The sequence below is a fragment of the Nipponia nippon genome, unplaced genomic scaffold (assembly GCF_047370975.1).
Source record: "Nipponia nippon isolate SJK-2023a ecotype South Korea unplaced genomic scaffold, ASM4737097v1 scaffold_2, whole genome shotgun sequence".
Classification (NCBI taxonomy): domain Eukaryota; kingdom Metazoa; phylum Chordata; class Aves; order Pelecaniformes; family Threskiornithidae; genus Nipponia; species Nipponia nippon.
The window spans coordinates 104,849,477-104,874,289 of record NW_028262336.1 but is presented as its reverse complement, the minus strand read 5'-3'; the positions used below and the strand labels follow the sequence as shown (position 1 = coordinate 104,874,289).

The following is a 24,813-nucleotide window of genomic DNA, read 5'->3' as shown; positions in this document are numbered from 1 at the left end:
ATTTTATCCAAATTAATCAGCCACTTACCATGTGACACAGTATCTTTAGCAGAGGTCACACTGAACAAGCTTACTGTATTTATTGTGACAACAATTCTATTGTCTCATCACAGAATGTCAACAGGTTTGCTCGCCATGAGCCACTTTTGATAAATCCGTATTTCAGTCTGTTTTTGCAACAATTATTCCGTTCCTTCTCTACCTTAAAACTAAAAAAAAAAAAAATTGCTTTTCTCCAATGTACACAGTGTCGTCATCCACAGCTTTATTAAAACCATGTGCTATCAATCAGGTCAGTGATGAAGCAAGCCAGTTCTTTCAGAATCCTAAGGTATGGATTACCCATTTCCCTCAATTTAAGCATATCCAGGGTCTTGAGTTTTCCTTAGGATTTGGTTACTGTCATTTTCTCTTCCAAGCACTTGCTGGCATTAGCTATTTCTTCCTTTGTCCTGCATTTTGTTGTTTCTGCCTTTACTGAAAATTTAGGCAATATATACATGTTTAATTTAAAACGAATGAATTCATGATCACTTGATCTGACAGTTTTTATGACTGGCTTTTCTGCAATGTTCTTCTAGATTTTCAAAATCTAAAACGGCATTCCCTCCTTTTTATCCAGCATTTTCTGATAAAATGTGTTAACTGTCACATCTGCTGAGATCTGTGCCTCGTCATTATTACTAGAAGTTGGTTTTCAGTCTTTATTTACAAGTATCACATATGATACAATTTCTGGAAGTAATCTAATAATATTATATCCAAATTCATCCATCCAAATTTTATATTTATATCTATATTTGACTGTATGGATGGGATTCAGTCTGAGGTGAGGATATCTACATTTGAGTGCCCATATGTGAACTAAGCTCCTACTAAGAGTCACAGTCGATACAATCAATGATGCACAGATTCATTCAGCTGAGCAGCTAAGGAGCTCAACTCAGTTGCCATCTGAGATGCCCTAGAGCATCCAAGACATTCACGTGTGGCAGGTATGACATGGGTTACAGGAGACGCATGTCCTTCTGGAGCAGCAGTGGGCTACTCTGCACTGAAACATCTGCAACTATTCCACTGAAGATGCCTACTTAGATAAATCTAGATACAACTCTCTATACTCAGCTGACTGTATTAATTAGACCTGCACTCCCTGTACTAGGAATTAAAAGTTCTAGCCAAGAGGTAGACTTCTACATATAGAAAAGAAAATATTGCTGTCCTAATATTTAAGTGAGTCATATTGTTTCAATATATATTTCAATATTATTTCCCAGTATTACTGTGATTAAAATTTGTTTTCCTATCCATCCTCTAGATGAATTAATTCAAACAGATGATGAAGAAAGAACAACTTTAATGTAAAAGTCTTTCACATCTGCTACATACCACATCTCTCTCTGTTTTGATCTTTCCTGCCAAGTGCATACCTTTAATATTTGTTATCCCATCATGTTTTCATTATCAATGTTATTACATTTCAGGCTAATCAGGTTCTTCCATTTGTCTGCTTAGGCCTCCTGTGTAAAATAAGTATCTGTTTCAGAATTTTTGTTTCTTTTTATTTCTAACTCAAGCATCTCCCTAGTCAGAATAGCTGAATCCTTTCACTTTCTGTACTGACTACCTGACCGTTGCCTTAATAATCAGTTATTTTTTCTCATGACCTTAACACTTTGCTATGCCTTTATTTACCAGATTCTCCTGGTAAACATGGAAAGGAAGATAATATGACTCTCTCCAAATATTCTCCCATTCTTTTTTCATGGAAATTTTTCCCTATTTATCATGCTAACCTCAGATCTAGAAGGCCAATATCCATGTGTGGTCTATTTCTCAGAGAGTTTATGAATGCTTGCTAATGGTAAAAAAATTCCAAGCCTAATTTAAGCCTTAAGGGATCAACACCGAGTCTGGTCCTGTTTAACATCTTCATTAATGATCTGGATGATGGGGCAGAGTGTCCCCTTCAGGAAGGTTACAGACAACACCAACCGGGGAGGAGTGGCTGATATGCCAGAGGGTCGTGCTGTCATCCAGAGGGACCTCGACAGGCTCGAGAAATGGGCTGACAGGAACCTCATGAAGTTCAACAAGGAGAAGACCAAAGTCCAAAGCAGCATGGTAGAAAAGGACCTGGGGGTCCTGGTGGACACCAAGTTGAACATGAGCCAGCGATGTGCCCTTGTTGCAAAGAAGGTCAATGTTATCCTGGGCTGCATTAGGCAAACCATTGCCAGCAAGTTGAGGGAGGTGATCCTTCCCCTCTGCTCAGCACTGGTGAGGCCACACCTGGAGTCCTGTGTCCAGTTCTGGGCTCCCCAGTGCAAGAGAGACATGGACATACTGGAGAGAGTTCAATGAAGGGCCACAAGGATGATTAAGGGACTGGAGCATCTCTCATATGAGGAAAGGCGGAGAGAGCTGGGACTGTTCAGCCTAGAGAAGAGAAGGCTGAGGGGGGATCTTATTAATGTATATAATTACTTGGAGGGAGGGTCCGAAGAGGACAGATCCAGGCTCTTTTCAGTGCTGTCCAGTGACAGGACATGAGGCAATAGGCACAAGCTGAAACACAGAAGGTTTCCTCTGAACATTAGGAAACACTTTTTTACTGTGAGAGTGACCAAGCACTGGAATAGGTTGCCCAGGGAGGTTGTCTAGTCTCCCTCCTCAGAGATATTAAGAAAACGTCTAGACATGATCCTGGGCAACTGGCTCTAGGTGGCCCTGCCTGAGCAGGGGGGTTGGACAAAATAAGATCCAGAGGTCCCTTCCAACCTCAACAATTCTGTGATTCTGTGACCTTCATTTTATTGTTACAACTGTGCCTTCCATCTCTCAGTCAGTACCTTGGTCAGACCACTTCAGCTTCCACTTTTTTGGGCATCCATCCAGCCTAGCAGTCTTCTTTGGTCTGTTCCAGAGTAAACTTGAAAATGTCATTTGTCATTACACAAAAGATTATGTCATTCTTATATGAGAATTTTGATCCCAGGTCCATAACTTATATCCTTGACTTTGGACATCATCAGGCTGTTCTATTTTCTGGATGTGTAAAGTGATAGTCCTACCAATGGTTTCTAACAGATAGCCACCAAACATATACATCTGCCTCTTACATCTGCGTGTTTGAAATCTCTAGTCTTCTCCTTTCTAGCCTCTACAGATCATTGCATCTTTTATTCTTTTTCATAATTTTCTGTATATGATGTTACTTATTTGGCTCCAAATTTTATTTTTCACAAAAACATTTCTGGCTGTTACTGAGATTCCCCTAGGAATGATTTCCATTAAAGTCAAGATTTTGCAGGACCATGGCAAAAGGCACAATACTTTTAAAACATGTTGCCAAGAGAGAATTACCCCTCCCACTGTTAAAAAAAAAAGATACAGAAGAGCTGTATCTTTCAAGAATGTTTTGCACATGACTGAAGTGTTATTAACTTTAATCCGTTATAGCAGACACACTGGAGACATGAAAAAAAATGAGGTTTTTTTTGGTTTTTCCTAATTAAAGGAGAAGTATCTTGCATGCAAATTAAATCTTTGTCCTAATACAGAAGGCTTCTACAGCCAATACAGTCAACATTGGCCAATTCAAGGAGAAAAAGTAAGCTGCAGATTAAAGAGAAGATTTGGGTAAATTCCACTAGGGTCATGTGCTATTTCATTACATCATCAGTTTCTGTACAGAATTAAACAAGACAGACAGAGAAGGCCTCACCACTGTCAAACTAGGAAATTAATTTTTTTTGCCTTCCTGACCTGACTGCACATTAAAGATTATAACCATGTGACAGCATATTTTGTACAACATATTTTGTACCACCTACAACATATTTTGTACCACCACAGCAAGCTTAAATACAGTAAATACAGAAGTTCATGCCGCTCTCCAGATTTGTTCTATGTAAATCCACAGCCCACTATTTATTTCCTCACTAGATTGTCCATCAGTGTTATGCAAGACAGCAAGACTTGGTGTTGCAGCTGTTGTTAGTCACAACAGAGCAATTTGGTATCTCCTCAGTGATGGTACTCGTCTAATTTCTTTGAGTCCTTTCACCTACAAAGTAAACTACTTTTAGAGCTTTTTTCATTTAATCTTTTCAGACGCGCTGTCTATTTTTTGCTGCCAATGCAGCTGGTCCAGTGCAGACGCCTGGGCATTCATTCAGCTCTGGAGCAAGGATGATATCCAACGGCAAGCAAAAAAACGGTGCAGTACACTGCTTCTGATGAGCAAGCAGATGAAAATAGGTTGATAATGTGACTAAAGTATACAGTTACCATCCCTACAGTATCTGGGTGCCTCATACTTTGTAATGTACCTATGCTTACAGTTCTCCTGTGAAATAAGAAAGTTATAAATTACTCCCAATTTACAGATTGGGAAGTGAAACCCAAAATCAAAAAGGGACTAGAGTCTTAAGTTGCACTTCAGGCAGAATTTAACATCCTACTGCTAATAAAGCAATCTATGCAATGTCTTACATTCTTCACATCTGGTTTTGTCATATAACTTAGGTAGGCATCTGAGCTTTTGCAGTTGTGGTTGCCCATAAGCACAAGCTTAATCAAGCTGCTTAGTTTGCTGCTGAAAGCCTTTATAGAATTTCAAAGCAAAGCTTCCTGGTGGTCACCTCCCTAATGGGGCACAACTTGAAAAGCATGCTCCACCCACATTACATGAGGGAGGAATTCTCTTCTAACAGCCTAAAAATTAACCCACAAAGAAATTAGATGAGTTACATTTTAGTCCTCTGACAGTCTAAGAGCTTGAATTCTCATATCTCATATCCTGAGAGTGCCCTTGCCATTATACTTAACTAGTGCTGAGATAATTTTTGAAGCCAGGCTGTTAGTCAGTCAGAAATGCAAAATTTATATGGATGGAGAAGGAACAAGTGAGAAAGGCTGGGAGATCATGCCTACTTCTGGAAAGAAGGCAGGATTTCAGACACAATTCTTGGGCGTTTCTTACCAACTTTTCCATCTCTACTACGCACTCTGTTGTGAATCCCAATCTAGCTGCCTTTCTCCCAGTTAATACCTAGGAAACTTAGGCAGCTAACTCAGCTTTCTGACTTCTGTTCCTGTGTCCACACACCTAATTGATGATGCAGAGCTCAGTATGGCAATACTGAAGTTCGTATGGGAATCGAGTGACACAGATGTTCCTACTCAACTAAAAGACCTCTCCAAGTCCCCAAACACTATAAAATGCAATTTCAAAAACAGACACAAGAAAATTTTAAATGGTAAAACTTCAAAGAGGTTCTAGAGACCCACTTTAGCCAGGAGTGATTGTAAGTTACTTCTCACCCCTACTTTCAAGGCAGTAATTGAAGAACTAGCTGAAACCTTATATACCTGAAGTCTTTAGCTGCTGTACAACAATACAAATCAAGAAGTGAGACACACCAGCATATGAACTCAGCCAAATCATTAAGGGCTGGATTTGCCTTTCCTGAATTCTGTGGGAAGTAAACAGAAAGAAACCTCACTGAAACATTCAATTCTCGATGTTTATGGTTGTATGATCAGCTTAGTGCTTAACACAGTAAAACAACACAAAAGCAAAAGCTCACAGAAAACAGAGTTTAAAGCATACAGTAACAGAGACTTGCAGCAGAGCTCCTGGAGCACAGAAAAGTCTCAATACAAAGCAAGGACCAGGAAGAACCTCCCCGGTATGCAGCACCCCCTCAGAAGGAGAAATTGCCAAGAAAACCCCAGGATGAACCAGTAAGATAAAGATTGAAAAAGCTTTTTAGAAGTGGTTTAACTGAATATTTAAATGTTTTTTTAAGTTAGATATATTACAGGTTCTTCTACTAAGCCTTGAATAGCTGCACAATGTATTCCTGAAAAGGAGACATAAGCTGACTAAGGGATTTAACCTGAATTTAAGATCCTTAGTTTTCAATAAAAGTCGTCCATGTCAAGCCACTCTGAGCAAGCTGGTAAGCTAAAAGACACTGAGATTTTAAATGAATACTTTCTTTATGTAACGGAATTTTGCAGGGCTTAGCAAGATTCACTCTCAGAGCAATGATACATTAAGTCTTGTGTCCAGCAGTGACCAAAGCCCAGAGTTTCACAAAGGGAACACCAATTCTCCAGTTCTTTTTTTCACACAATTTCTTTTTCATTCGACTGAAGTTACATATTTGGCTTAACACTTGCCAGAAAATGAAATTATACAGAATGATACTGCAACTGAATTTTAAGGCCACCCACATAAGTTGCTCTCATTTTGGATTTTTCCTTGCCCTGCTACCACTGGCAACAGAGGTGACAATTTTTATTAACCACTTCACAACATACAAGGTGACAAAACCATGACATCATCAAGAGGCTCAAACTTGCTTTCATAAAACCACAGCTCATGCAGACTATTGATCCTTATGGCAATTTGCTTCGGCTCTAATCCTCTTTAACTTTTCTCCATGAGTTAGAACAGAAGCAATACATCTGTCAGTTGTGTAGAAAAAAAAAAAAACAACACAAGAAGCCTTTGCAATCCATTCTACTTGACATTTTAAATCAAATGGAGTTTTGTTTAGAAAATAAACTCCCTTCCCTCCAACACTAGGAGCTGACGTTCATCAGCTGATTTAGCTGAATCTTTTAACATATCATTTTAAACTCATCAGGAGCAAAAAGCAGTACTACATCTTTAGTTTTACTGTAACGGAATTTGATTTTATGTTAGTATCAATAAACTCACTAGTCATATATTACTGAAAAAATGATATATAAAAATTGTTTAGCATATCGTATTTCTACATACAATATGCACTCGAGATATATATATAGATATATATATATATACACATTAGATCCTGTAAGGGCTTCAGTACAGGTGAAGAAAGGCTCCCTGTAGTTGTCTAAATGCCAAGTGCCCCCTTGTGGTTAGCATCATCTTTATATTCAAAACCACACGGAGAGCTGAACTAAATGAACGCAGCATGTCCTGTTCGCACCAGTCATTGGCAATGGCCAGGGTAAAGAAATCAGCCTGGAGACTTGTTGGGAAGTTCGGGCTCCTTCAGTGTGATAGGTGTGGGACACTGCTACCCTAAATCCTTATGTCAGTGGACTCCACAGCATTACTTATAGAGGTTATCTGCTGACTCGGGGAGGAAGAAGTTAAAACGGAGACCTCCACTGCTGTGGTTCAGATTGACAAAAGAAGTTGTTGCTGACTCTGAAACGTTTCACTTAGCATCTCTCCTGGTAGGCCTGAAAAAGGCTGGAGACTGCTTCCTTATACATTTTCTCTGGAAAATATCCCAGGGTCCCAGTCAATTGCTAAGGAATTCTTGAGAACAGCCAACTAACAACGTCACTTGATTGCAAGATTTTTCCCTGATGGTTTTCTTTGAAATACAAAGTGTATTCTGCCTCTGGGAATACCACAAAGTGATTTGAGTAAAATAGTCTGCTGGTTTGTGCAAGGCCACCAGGAGGAACAACTAATGCCACCATGACAAGGAAAGGAAAAAATGCAAATCAAAAAGGTCTCTTGAAGGCACCCAAAATACTTGTCCAAGGAGTAGGAAGGGGAAGTGTGTGAGGAGGCAGGATACAGCTTAGGGCAGTCAGACCAGACTACAGAACTGTCTCCAAAATACTTCCAAGTTTCACAAAAAGATAGGATACCAGATTTCTTCTTCCCATAGAGCTACTGGTGACTTAACACAGCAAGAGCAACAAGGTTCACTTAACAGTGACTTGCCACGAGAATTGTCAACATTTCCTATGCCATTATAAAGTGCTGATGTTCTCTATAGGCAGTTATCAACACCTACTGAAATACAAAGTCCTCATTGTGTGTTTTCATAAACCCATGATTCCCCTCCTGTCATGTTGCCAACGCCTTCTCCAGTGTGACACTGCCACAAGTTCTGCTTACAGTTTAAAACTGACAGCAAAAACCCTGAGGTGGTTGTGTGAGGGTCTCAGTTCTGTGGTCACTGTGCTCTCAGAAAGGCAGCTTTGCAAAGCAAGTATCTGGCCCTTAACATCAGAATTTTCTCACCTATGGTGCTGGACATTCCTGAAAATGGTGATTTATCACAGAAACCGTGGTTCCTTGCTTAATCTTAACTAGAGCGTTGCTAAGGCAATGCTATCATCAGGAGTGTGCTCTTCTGAACTGATTTTGCAGTATGCTTTTCAGTATTTGCATACTAAAGCCACTATCTAGGGATTCTTTCTTGTTGAAATGGTGAGAGAGAAAGGAAAAATTTTCTTTCTGCTTATATGGGAAATTATGCTTAGCAGAGAGCATGCATTTCACCAAAACTCATTTAATGAGAAAACGTGAACAAATGAATGCAGCATGTTTAAGAGAGGCAAGTAAAATTCACATCATGTTATACTTTGGAGAGAAGGCATTCCTTCTGTGATTATTTCTGAAGTACTGTATGGCATTTGTATTATTCATTGGGCCATAAAGGAAATTACTGACTAAACAGTTTTCACTGTTGGAACTCCCTTGTGCTTGTCACTGTTTAGGTTATTTTTAATCTGCGCTCAGTACACAAAAATTATTTTCTAAACCCTGGCTTTAAAAATTTGTGTGCTCAAGGTATTGATTCTGCATTTACTGTCATGTGACACCTACATGATTTTCTTGAAACAAAAAAAAGGATTATCTCAAGTCAGTATAAGGACTTCAGAATGATAATTGTATATTTAAATGGTTTAGGGGTGTTTTTAATAGCAAGGAGTCATTCATCAATACGATTCTAATTCTAAAACAAAAATGGTGCAAGCCATCTGCAACAATTATTGCAGTTTATCAACACAGAAAATCCTCTGTGCTTCCTTGTTCATCACTCCAGAATTTGCATTTGTATTCTTCTCTTCCATTCAGGTTTTTATAGCTTGCTGACTGCCCTGATGACTAATCTTTGTTTATTGTCCCTGTAGTGCTTGATATCGAGAAAATATTTTATGCTACCTATCTCTAAATGGGATGAATTACTCTACGGACATATTTTTCTCCTTCTATTGACTATGGTAGGACCTTCAATGACTAGCTGAGTGAGATAAATCTCTTCAGTATCTTGAATATCTCCTCTGGTAAATACAGCTGAAATTGCATAGGAAGTTAAGAATTATTAGAGGTCCTTCTAATACCTTTAACTGCATAATTCTAACTTCCTTGGGAACATGCGTTAAAAAGACTTGCAAATACTATTTAATTTTCTAAATATGTTGTTCAAAACAAAGTCTACTGTTCACTGTTGCCACATTCTAGAAATTGTATCATCTTGCTGGAAGAATCACTTTGCTATCTTTGCACAGAGCTTCATATGCAACTTCAAGTTGAAAGCTGAATATCATAGTGTACTTTTGATTTAACACACACACACACGATTTTATATATACCCACTCTCAGCATTTTTACTTTGAGCAAATGTAGATTGATGACTGGCTGCAAAGCTCTTTGTTTTTCTACACCCACTCACCACATCTGTTCTTTATTCTCATCTGTGGAGAAGCTAAATATTCCCCCCTACTCCCCTGAACAACTCTCAATAACATAAAAAGGATTTGGATAAACCTATATGCTTAAACACCACAAAATGATCTGCGTATTTTTTTTACCAATGTTTTATCTCCTAAAATTTAAAAGAAAAAAAAGCAGCTCTGCATTCTCTGAGTATCTGTAAACATTCACTGACTTTTCTGATAGCTTCAGTGAAAAAAAACAGCAAAGCCCACAAAATACATCTATTTTCTTCCCCTCTTTCCATCTCCCAAAAATCAAAACAAGGGAAAATGAAACATTTCACTAAATCCCTAAGCCCTTCTTTTTTCCCCTCCAGCTAGCAAACGGAAGAATGTATTCACTCTAAGATGAAAGGCTGAAGGAAGGACTTAAAGCTGGACAAGAAAAACCTACGGCATGGCACATGGGCTCCAGACTTCCCTAGGTGTCACTGAGTAAGTCTAGGCCTCTTAAAACTGTTTTCTAGACTCCTTCTATCAGTATGAGTCTTTCAGTTGTGCTGTCATTCTTTCCTTTGTGGGAACAGTAACCAAACCTCTCAGAACCACAGCTCATAGGTGAGGAGGCAAGGCAGTATTTAGCAGGGATTAGGAATGTTCTGGACTGGTGCAGCCCAGCTGCTGGTAAAGGAGATTATCTCACTGGTAATGACTCTTCAAGCGTTTGGCAAGGTGTAATTGGATTTGTTAAGAGAGTACTTAGCAATTGGATGGAAATAAACACTTCTAATACCGTAAGCATGCATGCCAGTCTGTGCTTCACAGGCTGACAGGAAAAACATTGTTTGAAGCAGAGTCTATTGTAAATTTTCTAGATCAGTGTTCTGTCTTCAAGACTTTTCTTCAAATATAATGCCAGTTGTATTTTCAACTCCATGAAACAGGAAAACGGGATGGGAAAGATTTTGTTCTGTTTTGGAAAAAAAAAAAAAATCCTGCCAACCTAGAAAACGCCATGTTCTCTAGGACAGTACTGAAACTGGCAAGAATGTTTATTACCTGAAAGCCATGGATCAGATCAGAAAGAGCAGTTAATTATTCACACCCTGCTTACAACAGATAATCATTCCCACTAATAAGGCATGCAGTCTCCTCTAGGCTCAGTAAACTCCCATTAGTCTTCAGAATCTGAAGCACAAAAAGTAAGATGGAAACACTTCTGCAAGCATAAGCAACTGGAATAAAAATCAACGGAGCCCTGCCTCATGATGTTCGTTATTCCTGCTTATGTTACAAGGCATCACATCTTTATCTGCCTGCCTTATTTCTAAAAGTGGATAAGAAGCAGAAAAGGTCTCAAAGTAAAAGATTTCAGCAGGTGATAGACTAAGAAAAAAGCAGTCCTGAATCTAAAATTGTTTTCACTTCATTTACTACGTTAGAAGACTAAATGGCCAAAATATTTGCTGCTTTTTTCTTGCCATTTTCTCCTCAAGATCACAGAAAATATTTTATACTTTACTGAAATACAGGTCATGAAATATGAGCGTATTAAGAAATAAAATTTTTAAAATGAAAATAGATACTTTGGTGTTGCAAAAATGGTGCATTTACTGTACAATGAGGAATTTTCCTGTAACTGTATTATGCAAAATGTTACTGCAACTGTTCATCTATGTTATCACAGTTGATGCAAAACTGGGAGTAGTGACTCATACACCAGAGGGTTGTCTTGTCATTCAGAGGGGCCTCAACAGGCTAGAGAAATAGCCAGAGAGGAATCACACATTCAGTTTCACTGGGGGAAATGCAAAGTCCTGTCCCCAGGGGAGAAATAACTCCACGCACCGGTACATGCTGGGGGCCGACTGGCTGGGAAGCAGCTTGGCAGAGAACAGATTTGGGGTCCTAGTAGAAAACAAGGTGACCACAAGCCACCAATGCACTCTTGCTGCAGTGGGCTCCATTAGGTAGAACATTGGCAATAGGCTGAGGGACGTGATATGTCCCTTCTCTTTAGTACTGGTGAGACATACCCAGAGTGCTGGGTCCAGTTCTGGGCTCCCCAGTGGAAGAAAGAGATGGATTTACTGGACCAAGTCCCGCACAGGGCTACAAAGACAATTACGGGACTGGAGCATCTGACAGATGAGAAGAGGCTGAGAGAGCTGGGACGGTTCAGCTCGGAGAAGAGAAAGCCCAGGAAGATCTCAGCAATGTGTATAAATACGTGATGGGAGGGAATGAAGAGGGAGCCAGGCTCTTCACAGTGGTGCCCGTTGACAGGACAAGAGGCAATGGGCACAAACTGAAACACATGAAATTCCATCTGAACACAAGAAAGCACTTTTCTTACTGTGAGAGTGGTCAAATACTGGAACACATTGCCCAGAGAACTTGTGAAGTCTCCATCTGCAGAGATATTAAAAACCCAACTGGACATGATGCTGGACAACCTGCTGTAGCTGGCCCTGCTTGAGTAGGAGGGGTGGACTAGAAGACCTCAAAGGGGGCCTTTCCAACCTAAATGATTCTATGATTTTGTGATCAAGGTTTAACATTTTTCCATTTATTCATGGAACTAGTCCAGCTACTCCATCTCATATGCCTTACTGCAGGTCCAGTCACACAACCTTCACTCAGTCAAAAATTTCACTACATGATTCTTCCCAACATTCAGGTCTTACGTATCTCCTATTTAACCATTTTACTCTATACTTTATAAATTTATAAGCAACTGCATATTTGAAACAATAAAAAAGTAAGCAGGACTGATTGTTTTGGTTTCTAGACCAGGCTGCTGATACATTCTGTCATGAAAAAACAAAGATGTATATACAAGTTCTTCAACTACACTGTGATTTTTTGTTAACCAGCTAAATGCCATAGTACTCACCACAGGCATTTGATCAAAGGTGCGAACAATGGACAATTTATCTACAAATAAGCAGAAAATTTGACCCATTGATGTAATTTCAACGTATAATCACTAATTCTATTGAAAAACAATTATGAATACCCATTTCTACCTGCTGGATTGCCACGAATAAGCTCCACCTTATCTTGAAGAATATTAATTTGCCTTTCCAGCTGTTTGTTCAATTCTACTTGTGTCTCATATCTGGTTTTCCATTCATTACCTTAAAAAGAAATACAGGGTTATTCTGTTTCCCAGATTATTTCAAGTAAAAGTTAGCATTTTTTCAAACTGTTCCTGCTTTTTTCTGGAGACTGAGAAAGTCTCCAGTTAGTAATCCTCATAATGAGGATTTTTGCATACAAAAGAGCTTGAAAATATAAATCAAGGAAATTTTTCACTGGGCTCACTGTGGCCAGAATATTAACCAACTCTATGAATTCATGTTATTCATAGTTTCATTAATAATTAAAGCTAACATGCAGCATGTAAGTAAGCATTCCTTAATTTCACATTTGGAACATCACACCTATAATAGTCATGTTTGAAAATGGAAAACTTAGATTTCTAAATAAAAATTTGCATCTCTGTAGGGCCTACCCAAAATAATTAATTTTCTGTGTTCCCTAATCAATTAGCAAGACTCCGTGGCAATTCACTTACCTTCATCTTCAACACTGCTAAGTCTTTTTTCCAGTTCTGTAACTGTGTTTCTCAGTTCAAATATTGAGATTTCAAGCATTTGCCTGTGGTATTTAGAGAAGTCAATAAATTGGCTACTGCATTAATCTTATTATTAAAAATAATAAATTGAATATATTTTCAGATTAAATATCTATTAGTCTTCCCTATGTACTTACATCATCTTGCACATGTTTTTTTATGTATTTTTCTCTATGGATACTACAGTGCCTTAAAAACAATAGAAGCATTTCTACTTCGTGAATAAAATTACTTCCATAAAAAAACAAGACCAACATTTCCTAACATTTAATAACTGTCTAGCAGATCATCAGAATTAAACAAATGTAGATAAGACGCTGGCTTTAATTTTTCATCTAAAACAAGATGCCCAAGGAATATATTTTTCTGAAACAAGAACATGCCTGAGAGATGTGCTATTTGAAATTCTGAATTAATTCTTCATTTTGACTCACTGCTCAATGATTAATAGTTATTTTCCAAACTGTACCTATAACAAAACCAATCAAAGCATACCATGTATTATGACTACCAGAAAAGAAAGCCAGTGATTGAAGTAAGATGAGTGTTACAAAAAAATACAGGAGCTAAAGTCACCATTTTTTTCAGTACCTTAAACTTCATCTTGTGGGAAAAAGTATTTTTGCCCATTGATTACTTCTGTGTACTGGTCAGGCAGCCAGACAACTGACAAGTACCATGGAGACTGCACTCTTTCTGCTGTGGAAGGTACGGCCAGAAGCAGAAGTTGGCAGAGGACTTACTCTGATAACAGCACAACCCACCTGCATGCATCACACAACGTGCTGAATGGCTCTCATCCTTTTAAGTGGCAAGATGGCAGTTTAGTGGTCTACAATTAATCATATGACCTCAATCACGCCACGAGGAAATTATTGCTAACTAAATTATTGACCATATTTATGCCAACAACAGCCTGATTATTTTTGGAGATGTCTACAGAGAAATGCTCCTGCCTGTGAGATCCCAGGAAGTTGGCCCGCACCAGCACAGCTGCAAGAAAAACACAGCGCAACACAACACAAGAGCAGTTTGTGGTTTTGTCCTTTAAAGTTAAGTTTGGAAGGCCAAGATTTCAAAAAATAACCAATGGTTCTTGGGTGCCTCCATTTTTCAGTGCCCAGATTGTGATATTTCAAAGGAACTGAGAACACAACTCTGCAAATAAGGCCCTTTGGAAAATGTTTTACAATACCAATATGACAATAGATGTCTTTTAAATCTTAGCCTGGTTGATTAAAACATGCAAGAGAGAAAATCATTGTGCTGTCCTGTTTTTGGGTGTCGTGTTTTTTTAAAGGGGGGCTTCCATGTCAACATGGATCTTCTCTTTCTGAACATGTTCATAATCAGAAATGCTCTTCTTCTTTCCTATGAGAAATCAAAGCTTTGATGATAGAGCTGATCACTAAGAAATGGTATTACCTGTTGCACTCCTCATGCTCACATTCAGTTAATGACATTTCTTTCCCATAGCTTGAAACATCAGATTTCAACTGAAAGCTGAAGAAGCAGAAGCAAACCAACCGACCTTAAGAAACAGAAAAGGTATGCCTGGAATGGGGAGGGCTGAAAAGCTGAAACAGCAAAGAAATACAAAGAAACATAGAATCATTTAGGTTGGAAAACACCCTTAAGATCATCAAGTCCAACCGTTAACCTAGCACTGCCAAGTCCACCACTGAACCATTTGCACCGCATCTACACGTCTTTTAAATACCTCCAGGGATGGGGACTCGACCACTTCCCTGGGAAGCCTGTTCCAATGCTCGACCACCCTTTTGGTGAAGACATTTTTCCTAATATCCAATCTAAACCTCCCCTGGAGCAACTTGAGGCCATTTCTGCTTGTCCTATTGCTTGTTACTTGGGAGAAGAGACCGACCCCCACCTCACTAAAACCTTTCAAGTAGTTGTAGAGAGCAATAAGGTCTCCCCTCAGCCTACTTTTCTCCAGCTTAAACAACCCCAGCTCCCTCAGACGCTCCTCAGAAGACTGGCGGGGCTCTAGACCCTTCAGCAGCTTCGCTGCCATTCTTTGAACACACTCTAGCACTTCAACATCTTTCTTATAGTGAGGGGCCCAAAACTGAACACAGTACCCGAGGTGCAGCCTCACCAGTGCCAAGTACAGGGGGATGATCATTTCCCTAGTCCTGCTGGCCACGCTATTTCTGATACAAGCCAGGATGCCATTGGCCTTCTTGGACACCTGAACACACTGCTGGCTCATATGCAGCTGGCTGTCAACCAACACCCCCAGGTCCTTTTCTGCTAAGCAGCCTTCCAGCCACTCCTCCCCAAGCCTGTAGTGTTGCATGGGGTTGTTGTGACACAAGTGCAGGACCCAACACTTGGCCTTGTTGAATCTCATACAGTTGGCCTCAGCCCATCGATCCAGCCTGTCCAGGTCACTCTGTAGGGCCTTCCTACCCTCCAGCAGATCAACATTCCCACCCAACTTGGTGTCATCTGCAAATTCACTGAGGGTGCACTCAATCCCCTCATCCAGATCACTGATAAAGGTACTAAGCAGTACTGGCCCCAATACTGAGCCCTGCGGAACACCACTTGTGACCGGCCACCAACTGGACTGAACTCAATTCACAACTCTTTTGGTCCAGCCACCCAGCCAGTTTTTTACCCAGCAAAGCACATACCAGTCCTAGCCATGAGCAGCCAATTTCTCCAGAAGAATGCTGTGGGAAACAGTGTCAAAGGCTTTACTAAAGTCTAGGTAGACAACATCCACAGCCTTTCCTTTACCTACTAAGAAGGAGATCAGGTTAGTCAAACAGGACCTGCCTTTCACAAACCCATGCTGACTGGGCCTGATCCCCTGATTTTCCCACACGTGCTGCGCGATGGCACTCAGGATGATATGCCCCATAACCTTCCCCGGCACCGTGGTCAGACTGACAGGCCTGTAGTTTCCCGGATCCTCCTTCTGGCCCTTCTTGTAGACAGGCATCACATTTGCTAACCTCCAGTCCACTGGGACCTCCCCGGTTAGCCAGGAATGACGATAAATGTTGGAAAGTGGCTTGGTAAGCATTTCCACCAGCTCCCTCAGTACCCTTTGGGTGGATCCCATCTGACCCCATAGACCTGTGTATGTCTATGTGGTGTAGCAGGTTGCTAACCATTTCCCCTTGGATTATGGGGGCTTCATTCTGCTCCCCATCCCTGTCTTCCAGCTCCGGGGGCTGGGTACCCTCAGAACAACTGGTCTTGCTATTAAAGACTGAGGCAAAAAAGGCATTAAGTACCTCAGCCTTTTCCTCATCCTTTGTCACTATGTTTCCCCTCACATCTGATAAAGGATGGAGATTCTCCTTAGCCCTCCTTTTGTTGCCAATGTATTTATAGAAACATTTTTATTGTGTTTTACAGCAGTAGCCAGATTAAGTTCTAGTTGGGCTTTGGCCCTTCTAATTTTCTCCCTGCATAACCTCACAACATCCTTGCAGTCCTCCTGAGTTGCCTGCCCCTTCTTCCAAAGGTCATAAACTCTCCTTTTTTCCTGAGTTCCAGCCCAAGCTCTCTGTTCAGCCAGGCTGCTCTTCTTCCCCACCGGCTCATCTTTCGACACATGGGCACAGCCTGCTCCTGTGCTTTTCTGTTTTCCTTCTTGAAGAATGTCCAGCCTTCCTGGACTCCTTTGCCCTTCAGGACTGCCTCCCAAGGGACTCTGTCAACCAGGCTCCTAAACAGGCCAAAGTCTGCCCTACAGAAGTTCAAGGTAGCAGTTCTGCTGACCCCTTCCTTACTTCTCCAAGAATCAAAAACTCTATCATTTCATGATTGCTGTGCCCAAGACGGCCTCCAGCCGTCACATCACCCACCAGACCTTCTCTGTTCACAAACAACAGGTCCAGCGGGGCACCTTCCCTAGTTGGCTCCCTCAGCAGCTGTGTCAGGAAGTCATCTAGGAGTTACCTCCTAGACTGTTTCCACTGTATTGTATTTCCAGCAGACATCTGGTAAGTTGAAGTCTCCCTCAAGAACAAGGCCTAGCAATTGTGAGACTTCTCCCAGCTGCTTGTAGGATACTTTGTCTGCCTCTTCATCTTGGTTGGGTGGTCTATAACAGGCTCCCACCATGATATCTGCCTTGTTGGCCTTTCCCCTGGTTCTTACCCATGAACACTCAACCCTATCGTCACCTTCATTAAGCTCTAGACAGTCAAAACACTCCCTACCATACAGGGCTACCCCACCGCCTCTCCTTCCTTGCTCATCCCTCCTGAAGAGTTTATAACTGTCCATTGCAGCACGCCAGTGTAAAGTCTCCAGTGTAAAGAAGAGTAATTTAAGGTAAGTTTTCAGTGCAAGAAACACACTGGAGCACAGTACGACAGACATCTCGAATGGCAGGGGAGAGCTGGGTCTTCCAATCCCTCCTTGCCGCATTGCTCTTTTTGTCCCTACCAACATTAAATTAGATAGCGGGGACGTAGGCAAAGAATAATGAAAGTACTGGTAACTTGCTGGAGAAAAAGGGTGTGGTGAAAGCCTCAGCAGAAGATAGACTTGAAACACGTGAGTCAAAAAGCTTAGATGCAGGAAAATCAAAGGAAATCTGATTGCTGCTGCCTATTTGCTCCCACTCCAAATGACAACAGGCAGATGGCTAGGAAGAAGAAAGACAAAATCTTACTACATTGCTGGTATCATTCCAATACAAATAGATAAGGTTTCTGTGAAGCAGATTTCTATCAGCCTCTCAGTGCTTGGAAAAGAGGAAATTATGACGACAGTGAGTGTTAAAATGGGATTTTTGGAAGGAAGTAACACTATAAATTAGACACAGTGAAAGCTGTAACTAGAGCTGAGCTGTATCAAAATGAAGTTGTTTTCCTTTTCGAACAATTCCTAACTAGGTGCTTAGATGGATGCAGAGGGATAACACAGGAAGAAGGAGTTTTTTAAATCCAATGTTTTCAGTTTTTAATTTCTGTTACCATTCCAAGACAACATTTCTTACATTAGATTTTATTATTCTTTCTGCACCATTAGCAAAACTGCCAGCCCACTTCCAATTATATTTTGTCCTGATGAAAACGTGTACAGAAATGATAAATTGTCAGGTGTCAGACTGTAATTGCTACACTGACATCAAGTCTTATTTTCATTTGGCAATTGAAACCATTTTTTTTAAAAAATCTAGTTATTATTAAACATTTAATACTCCAATAGCACCCAGAAAGCAGCCAGAGTGGAACCTCTCTGTTTTAGTCAGTGCATATGCAGTAAATTACAGTCCCTGCACTGACAGAGAAGGGATGTAGAAATAAATCACTTTGACCAACTTGGTAAATACTTCAGCTTTTTAATGTATTGGAGTATTTTGCATTTCTGGAGTTATTTCTAACTGTGATATGAAGTGAAGGTCATGCCACGTATCTGTTACTGTGAATTTAATGCAGCTGTGTATAGCTGCCTGCCCAAGCAGAGACTTGGTCTGTACTTAGAGGGACTGTGGTGTGACTTCACCTGCAACCTCACGTCTTAAACATAATCAGACATATTCAAGGCCTATGAATCTTTCCCATGTCAATGGACAATTTACAGTCATCACAAAAGAAAGCCCATAAATCCTGGAAGCTCACATATAAGGCATCAGGGGAACTTAACTACATCCTTGCATACTAAGCATAACAAGAAAGCTCTTGTGAAGAAAATGAGAAAAAAGTGCAGTTCAGATAAGAAGGCTGTGATTGAAATGACAAAAGAAAAAAAAGCCTGAGTTTCTTTTTAAGACAGTTTACAGGTGTTATTTTACTTGAAAGTGACAGCCACTTAGGATGAAAGCCATTTTCCTGCACATTTTGCTATCCAGATCTGGATATCTGGTACACGTATCAGGCAAAAGACTGCCTGAAGCCATTTTCTATAGTGGAGAGAGAAACCAGTGAAACATTACAGGAGCAGCTCAAGGCAAATCATCAGTTCTAGGCCATCAGCTCTATAACATGGCAGACCTTTACTGATTCCTGTAGAAGGCAAAATACACAGATGCCTTCAGAATCTATGAACAAAGCAGAAACAATACTGCGCAGTGCAAAAGGCACCACAGGGAAGAGCATATACAGCATTGAAAGCTACAGACTTCTGACACTTGCAGTCAGCAGTGTGCTGGGAAAATACTGCAGCTTTCCTTGCCAGGAAAGCCACAGAAGCTGAAATCTCACAAGCTGAATTCACACACAACTCCGTGAGCATTAGTAAGTAGCTGACATGCATAAATATATGGTTTTAAGACCTCTTTGTCTATTAAGAAGTATACTGCAGTATTATATACCGTCTCTCTCTCTCGAAACATTTGCCATGACATTTCCCAATCAAAACCTGTACTGAATATTGATTACAGTAATTCAGAGTCAGATTTAAGCTGACGTTCATTAAAGCCTTTGAAAGATTTCACAGTATTACATCCACAATCATTGAGAATCAGCAGGTGCTTTAGGCACAGGCCCCTTACGGACATGGATGATTCAATTTACTCTTTGAAGTAAAAATCTCTTCTTCACGAGCGTTAAATGTGCGTGGTAGGTGGGCGGTTAGCAAACTGCCTAAATGGTACAATAAGCAAATAAGCCAGTAAAAAGATGACAAGGGTGAGATGGCTGTGAAGGAATGCAGACAGCTATCTGCAAGCCAGTCATCCTCAGCTTGCTTTATACTCAATGGAGAGAAACAGGCACCTCCGAGGGGGTGAGTCATCTCATGCTAAAACAGCCAGCCAAAGTAGGTCAGATGAATCACACCTTCAAAGAGCCTTGCTGTATTCATTGACTATACACGCCACTGGTTTAGATGTAGATGTCCAACAACCCTGGTCATTAACAGTTAGGTTGAATAAATAACTTCTATGAAATAGGCAATAATGATATTGTCTATTTGCACACACAAGCTACACACAGGAAATGGGTGCAGAATCTGCCTGGAGCAGCAAGTCTTTTACGGTCATGCCATCAAAATAAAGGTTTTTATTAAATATATATTTTCCTTTCATCAGCAAATAAGGCACCGCTTCACAATGTGTCCTGGGCTTTGGGCCCAGTCTTGTAGAAGATTCTCAGGGATATTAGCAAGAACTTAAGGTACATAAAGAATCCAGGTTTAATTAATTTAAAAAAAAAAAAAAATCAGAGCAGTGAAACAAAGCTGAAACATCTGCTTTTTACCCGAACACCTATAACATCAGGATCACGTGTCAGGTTAAAGAATTGGTGCATGCAGAGGATAACTGGTATATTACACTGACACACTACTGTTGAGAAGACTTAGTAAAAGGACATTTGCTTACATGTTGGTGCAAGTATGTCCAAGATCCTTTTTGTGCTGTTTTGAACACAGAAGCTGCCTACCCATTTTGACTCTGTTAATATTGGCTTCCCCCTTTCCATTAGTGAATAAACATTTTATGAAGTCCACAGTTACAGGACTAGTTTGAAAAGAATGTGCAGCCTAGACACTGAAAGAAACATTGTCCAGGGGAAAAAATCAGTATGGAATAGAATGCTTGAAAATGGTATGTAAGTGTAAATATTAAGGGTCTGATTTAAGGCAGCACAGGAGCTTCTGACATTTTCTACCTTTTAATTTATTAACATTCAAAAGGCAATCATGTTCTTTAACACAGGGAAAAATGTGAAACATTCTAAACAAACTGGAAAAAAAAACCAACCTAAAATCCCACCACTGCATGAGCATCAACAATCATCAGAGCACTGAAACATTTGCTGCATAAGCAAGGGGACTAACTGGTAGCAGTAACAAGTCCTCATCTTCTCTGCAAACTGCACTAGAGAGATACCATACCTTCCTGTAGGTTTCAGAGATATTTACTGATAGTAGAGAAGAGTGAAATCCAGCTTTCCAGTTTTATTTAACATTGTGGAAAGAAGTGTGTTTCAGGAGCACCTCGTCGTCCATTTAATTCTTCTTCCCCCAAACAGGCATGCACCCACATGAGGTCTTTTCTGTGAAGAAGCCCCATTGTGGCTTCCAATCCCAGCGTACTGGTTTTGGCTGGGATACAATTAATTTTCTTCACAGTAGCTCATATGGTGCTGTGTTTGGATTTGTGATTAAATCACTCTTGGTAACACACTGATGTTTTAGTTACTGCTGAGCAGTGCTTACACATCAAGGCCTTTTCTGCTTCTCACACTGCCCTGCCAGTGAGCGGGCAGGGTGTGCACAAGAAGCTTGGAGGGGACACAGCCGGGACAGCTGACCCCAGCTGACCAAAGGGCTATTCCATACCATGTAATGTCATTTTCAGCAATAAAACTGGGGGGCTGGACTTTGCTAGGGCTGCTGTTGCTTGGGGATTGGCATTGGTCAGCTGGTGGTGAGCAATGGGGATTTTTTGCATCACTTGCTTTTCTTGGGTTTGTTTCTGTTTCCTTTTTATTTTTTTTAACTTATCAAACTGTCTTTATCTCAACCCACAATTTTTTTTTCACTTTTACCCTTCCAATTCTCCCCCATCCCACTGGGAGGAGAGTGAGCAGGCGGCTGTGTGTTCAGCTGCCTACTGTGGTTAAACCATAACACCCAGTCCTGTTTCCCATGTCTGTTCAGTACCAGCCTCATTTTTGGCTAAAATTATTTATCCTACTTCTTCAGGCTCCCTGTGCTCCTCCAGCCCTTTGGCCAGCTGTTCCTATTACCCACCTGTGGCAATATTCCTGTGCCCCACGCTGCCTCACCAGTCCCAATCGTGTTCCCAGCACAGCCGAGTCGAGCTGTGGGACCTCCTGGGAGACACACGTCCTCCCCGGCCGCTCCCCACCCACCGCCTCAGCAGCAGCACCCGCCTAAGGCCACAGCCGCCATTTTGCCGCAGGGAGGCGGCAGGAGCTCCCGCCCGCACGCCCCGGAGCAGCTGGGCGCTTCGGTGGTGCGGTGCCCGGCCTCAGCCCCGTCCCCCGCCGGGCACTCACTTCTTCCGCCTCTCCCGCCCCAGCTCCAGCGCCAGGCGGTCGGGGTCTGGCGCCCGGCGCCCGCCGCCTTCCCCCATGGCGCCGCCCGTCCCAGGCCCGCAAGCAGCCCCGGCGTCGGCGGCCGTTGCGCGGGGTAACGGCCGTTGCGCGCCGGGCGTCGGCCTGAGGGAGCGGCGCGGCGCGGCCCGGCCGCCCTCCTGCGGCCGCAGCGTGGCCAGAGGTCGGCAGGCGGTGATGCTGGGCTCCGGCCCGGGCACCCCTCGGGGCGGGAGACCCCAGTCTCCGCAGCCGCCGTGGCTCTCTCGCTGCCCAGGGAAACCGGAGCGGGGACGACGGGGGCCGGGCGGGAACGCCCGCTGGCAGCCGGCGTCGCCTTCACCTCCTCCAGCCGGGACGTGCGCTGCGTCGTTCAATCTGCCCGCATTGCAGGCGCTCTCCCCAGGCGCTGCTTTAAGGGCACCTCGTTTGATGTTTTTTTCTTCCCTCTGTCCAGGGAAGTCCCCAGCATGTGAAAAACACGATACAGCTTTGGCCCAGTTAAAGAGTTGTGACCATGTAGGATGAACTGTTGGTGTGCTAAGCTTTTCGTGACCCGGGAAACACAAATATGTGCAGATTTTTTTTTAAACACTTCTTCTGGATGGAAAGTAGCACGGTTTTAAATAAATGCTTTGCCCCACATGTGAAGGCAGGCACTGCACGGTGGGGCCTGGTCTTAAAAGAGTGCCTAGCCTGTATTTTAGCACCCCTGATAATTGTGATCTGTGCTGTGCATAAACTAGTTTGCAAGAACCTAACTTGAGACAGAAGAGCTTAGAATAATTGGTCTTAATCATCACTGATTAAGTCAGTGGAGTCAATTAGTCAATATATACTAGCTAATATTTTCATTACCTTGCAATGGTCTGGATTCATGCTTGAAAATATTTGATGTTGCATTTTTTAAACAAAGAATTTCAGATTGGTTCAAGGCTTTCTCGAGGTAAAGCTTTATGTGGTGGACTGAATTAATCTAACAGCTTAATGCTGCACGAGCGGCATCACTTCTGTCAGGCTCTCCCTGTCGCCTTCTCCAACTGCTTCAGTGCCAGCTCTGACATTCGCGTAACTCTCCAACGAGCCAGTACAGCTCATGAAACCTGGAAAACCTACATGGGGGAAAATGCTTGCACTTTCTGCTGGTTAGTGAGCTGAAATGGCTCACCAGCTGCTCAGAGAAGCACTGGTGTTGATGCAGGGGACAGGGTGACACTGGGAGTGATCAGTGTGCTCGTAGATCAACTCACCATTTCATGGGACCTAGTGCTCACTAGAGAAACGATCCGTTCACTTGCTCAGGAAGGAGATGGGCTATAATTTTGCTTTACTGGTGTACTATGAAAAAGCAAAGGGTATAATTTCTCAGTTATTCAGAAGTAATTCTGTTGCATGAGCAGCAAGCCAAATGCAATAGCCCTACAGCTTGTGGGGTAATGGAGGCACTGCTTTCAAAGTTTAAAACGAGGGTTATATATTACCATTACTTTACTATAGCATAAATCAGCATTGCCATCCAAAAGTTGGTCCTGAAATTTTATGCATTTAAGTCCTAAGGTGGTAGTTTGAGCTACTGAAATGGGTTGACCTAACACCTTACTGATACTGCAACAGCAGGCCAGCAGGAGCTAATGGCTGGATGGAGAGTGAGAAGCTTGATCACAAGAAAAAAAAGTCATTTTAATTTCACTTGTCTGATATACATTAGGGCAGGAGGTGATTTTTGACAGTCTCAAGTTATAATTAATGCTATCATCTAATCAGTGAATTATCACTTGAGGTGTGGATTAAATTCAAAGTTGGCTGAAATACATTAATCAAGAAACGAATTTAGAAGAGTGCTGCACTGTAACTGCATTTAAATTGAGCTGCTCATTTTGCCTTCAGGATTCACTGAATGCTACCTTTTTAAGATACATGTTGAAAACACATTCCACATCAAACCAATAATTTAAGTAATGGCTTGGACCTAGGCTAGCATCCATAACTAACTCAGTGTGCTGAAGCTTAACAGCTAGGGTGTTAACCAGTAACCATTTTTCCTGTTACCAGTTTTTGTGAGGAATTGCTTCAAGATTAACTTAACCGGCCTGCTGAGTAGTTCTCAAACTGGAGGGCGCACTCAGAGAGCTCAGAAAGATCCCTGGAATCACAAGGAAGTCTGAGAACAGAGAGCACAGGGTAACTGAGGGCTGTATCCCAGCCACAGTGTACTCTCTCTGCCCCAGGAGGCTTTTCTTTAATCTCCTCTCCAGGATACGTTCACGTCCCAGCCTCAAGTCGGGGATTACTAAGTGTCCTAGCTAGGTGAGCTCTCAGGAACTAGGTCACAGTGCACGTAAGGATGAGCCCAGACCACGCTGGTTGGGTTGGCACAGGACAGCAGGTCTGACTGTGTGCTTCACCAGATGGTTTGGGAACTGGTGTGGGAGAAGAGCAGAAGTGGACTGAGGTCTTGTGTGAGTGGGTAAAACTTCATCAGTATTTTTAACAATCACGGCAGTAACATAGTGACACTTGCAACACGTGAGAATTTTCATCCATTTCTTCATTCTGAATAAATCGGTTAAAATTAGATATATGGATACCTATAAAGGTACTTCCATTGTTTTAAGGCTTTTGATGTTCTTTTTGAGATTAAAACTTCTAGTAAGAAAAGTTAAGAAACTTGGTCACAACACAATGTGGTTGGAAAACAGAATTTTATAC

General features: G+C 41.6%; 1 protein-coding gene across 1 annotated transcript in view; it reads right to left on the bottom strand.

Annotated features, from left to right (window-relative positions):
* Positions 1 to 22,145, bottom strand: part of CCDC169 (coiled-coil domain containing 169) — a 32,261-nt gene extending 10,116 nt beyond the window's left edge. Inside the window, exons 1-4 of the mRNA XM_087759198.1 lie at positions 22,069 to 22,145; positions 13,052 to 13,134; positions 12,501 to 12,611; positions 12,368 to 12,408 (exon numbers count right to left, since the gene is read on the bottom strand). Coding sequence (XP_087615324.1) covers positions 12,368 to 12,408; positions 12,501 to 12,611; positions 13,052 to 13,134; positions 22,069 to 22,145 — 312 coding nt within the window. The remainder of the gene's footprint in view (positions 1 to 12,367; positions 12,409 to 12,500; positions 12,612 to 13,051; positions 13,135 to 22,068) is intronic.
* Between the last annotated feature and the right edge of the window lie 2,668 nt (positions 22,146 to 24,813).